General features: G+C 49.5%; 1 protein-coding gene across 1 annotated transcript; it reads right to left on the reverse strand.

The window, feature by feature from the left end:
• Window positions 1-812: 812 nt before the first annotated feature.
• On the reverse strand, window positions 813-2,330 carry F5Z01DRAFT_682506 (glycoside hydrolase superfamily; the record flags this gene model as incomplete). The annotated part of the gene is made up of 5 exons (XM_046265766.1): window positions 813-1,082; window positions 1,156-1,361; window positions 1,434-1,529; window positions 1,586-2,208; window positions 2,293-2,330. 5 exons carry the CDS (start codon window positions 2,328-2,330, stop codon window positions 813-815), a joined length of 1,233 nt encoding a protein of 410 aa, XP_046116608.1.
• Between the last annotated feature and the right edge of the window lie 221 nt (window positions 2,331-2,551).

Raw genomic sequence — 2,551 nt, forward strand, 5'->3', positions numbered from 1 at the left:
CTTCTCTTGAAAGACAAGCTTCCAAACGCATTATGTCTTCTTTACGATCAGTCTTTCTGCATCGACCACCAAGGGAGAGAGAGGCGTATCTGTGAAATCAATCACGAGACATCTTATCGTAATCATCCGGAACTTCAAGGTCCTATTCATCGAAGATATGAGGACTGGAAAAGGGATCATGAGCAGATGATTATGATGAGGCCTCTGGGGATGAGAGGTTGATGGGTGTGTGGTCAGTTGAGGATAAGGATGGCCGGGGAAAGCAAAATGACGGAAAGGAACGCTGTGTTGGAAACAAGTTGCGGGGAGCACTGGGCTAGACAATGACAGAGTCTGCAGCTGTAACTAATACGAAGGGAAGAATGGCAAATGCGACAATCTCGAGTTAAGTCAGCTGTGCTATCACCATAGGCATAAATGGCATAATAAACCAGTGGCTGCCAGAGCTGACGATATCACGGCGTGGCACGCCCGTTGCAGCCTTGCCCACAATCTTCCTATTGCAGCTCTTCACAGCGGCTTCCCCCACCACGAGTCTCAAGGTAGGTATCGTGCGCAGCAGCTCTGGGTTCCGAACCCTTGGCGGCACACTCTCTAGACATCAGAACCCTCCATCCTTAAAAGAGCATCATGAGCTAGATATTTGCTATAACAAAACGTATGTCATGCTTTTGAAATCTTGTATAAACTCAAAACTCGAGTCAGGAGCAGCAGATAGGCACTTCGTTTCGAGGCCTGTTAATTATAAGTTTTTCAGAATGTGCAGGTCGGGAGGCTGCCGACGGCTTTCAATGATCAAAGTTTTGAAGCATTCACGGCGCTGAGCATTTCCCTCCTACTAATAGCACCGCTGTATCGTGTGGGCCAACTTGCATCGACACTCTCTCCATGCACCCGATGTCTTCACCGGACCACATGTTCTTGACCCAATAGCTGAAGCCACCAGGAAGACCTGGCACCTCACCCCAGTTGGCAACCTTGAACTCGGTATTGTTGAAGGGATTGAACATCAGGACCAAAAAGCCTTGTGAAGACTGACCAGCATAAAACTCTGCAAGAAATGTTTTATTGTAGGTCCAATCCTGCACCTCGGTAGCAACCTGAAACAACGACAACTAGATAAAAGCCGGTGACTAGTCCAATAGGTCGACTTACAGGGTTAGTACCCCATTTGTAGGGTGTCGCGGGCTTCCCGAAGATCGGATCTTGGTTGAAGTCAATTAGGTCCTTGTTCTTGAGAATGGCGAGCTCTCTCTCGCTCAAATCCTCGAGCGGCGTGCTGATCAAAAGCGGGCTCTTGAGGGCTGCCCAAAGCGAGAAATGCGTCCTTGCTTCAGCCAGGGACAGGTTTCCGTTACCAACTGCGAGATAGTCACTCAGTCAAGGTGCACCTCACTTTATAGAACTTCGCCTTCGCTGGAGACCAAACTTACTTTGCAGCATGTCCATATCATTGTGACCCCAGAAGTCCACATAGTTTAAATAGAACGTATTGTACGCCAGAATCTCGATAATTCGGACCCAGTTTGCTATAAAGCTTGTTAGCAACGCGTTGAAGGGCCCCGGGCGGGTACTCTTCTCATACCGTCGATGTCGTCCGTCATCCTCCAAGACACGGCCGTTTCGTTGCCCCATTGCTCGACGTGCGCCTGGCCCCAGTTACAAATACTGAGAACGATGGTGCGATTTAACTTGGCCAGCGCGTCCCTCATCCGGTCATGTCGAACCTTTTGCGAAGACCACTTCCAGTTCCACCACTCGGGGGGTTGGCGAGTCATATCGGCGCAGGTGCCGTTCTGGCCCCACGGGCGATCATAGTCTGGATGACAACCATTCCAAAGGTCCTGCGCCCAGGTCTCGGGTATGTTGCAGTTGTCGACCTTGACATAATCCATGCACCATTCATCCCAAGTCATGGCGTCAATCTCCTCATAGTAAAGACTGCCAGATCGCTTCCCGCAGGTATAAGTACCGGAGTCTGCGTAAATTCCAATCTTGAGGCCAAGTTCATGGACATCGTCAGCGACGGACTTCAAGCCGCCAGGGAACGTTTCCTCATTATGTCTTAGTCGCAAGGTTTTGTTATCACGGCCAATCTCCGCAGCTGACCACCATTCATCCATGTTAACGTACTCGTAGCCTAGCTCGGAGAGACCAAGCTCGATGAGTTGCTCTGCTGTGCGAATGAAGTTATCGCGCGTCAATGCACTGCCATAGGCATTATATCAGTTCCATCCCAATGCCGGCAGTCGCCCTGATCCATCAGCGGTAATAATAGCCCGGGCAACGTACGAGCTTGCAAAGAGAAGACTGGCAAGCCAGAGAAACATCTTCAATGAATAGATAAATATACGGAAGAATTATCGAGTATAGTCAACCAATACTTGCCGCGGAAGCTTGCAGTGATTCTGAATATGAGCTTGGTCATTCTTGATTCTATACCTCGTCAACAGTAAAGCCACAAGACTCTCAAGTGGCAATAAGGACACCCGAGATTCCTATACTACGAAAGGAGCGCGGGCAAACAGATTCCAGGACCGTATTCACCTAT

Source organism: Emericellopsis atlantica, assembly GCF_019669845.1.
Source record: "Emericellopsis atlantica unplaced genomic scaffold F5Z01scaffold_20, whole genome shotgun sequence".
Taxonomy (NCBI): domain Eukaryota; kingdom Fungi; phylum Ascomycota; class Sordariomycetes; order Hypocreales; family Bionectriaceae; genus Emericellopsis; species Emericellopsis atlantica.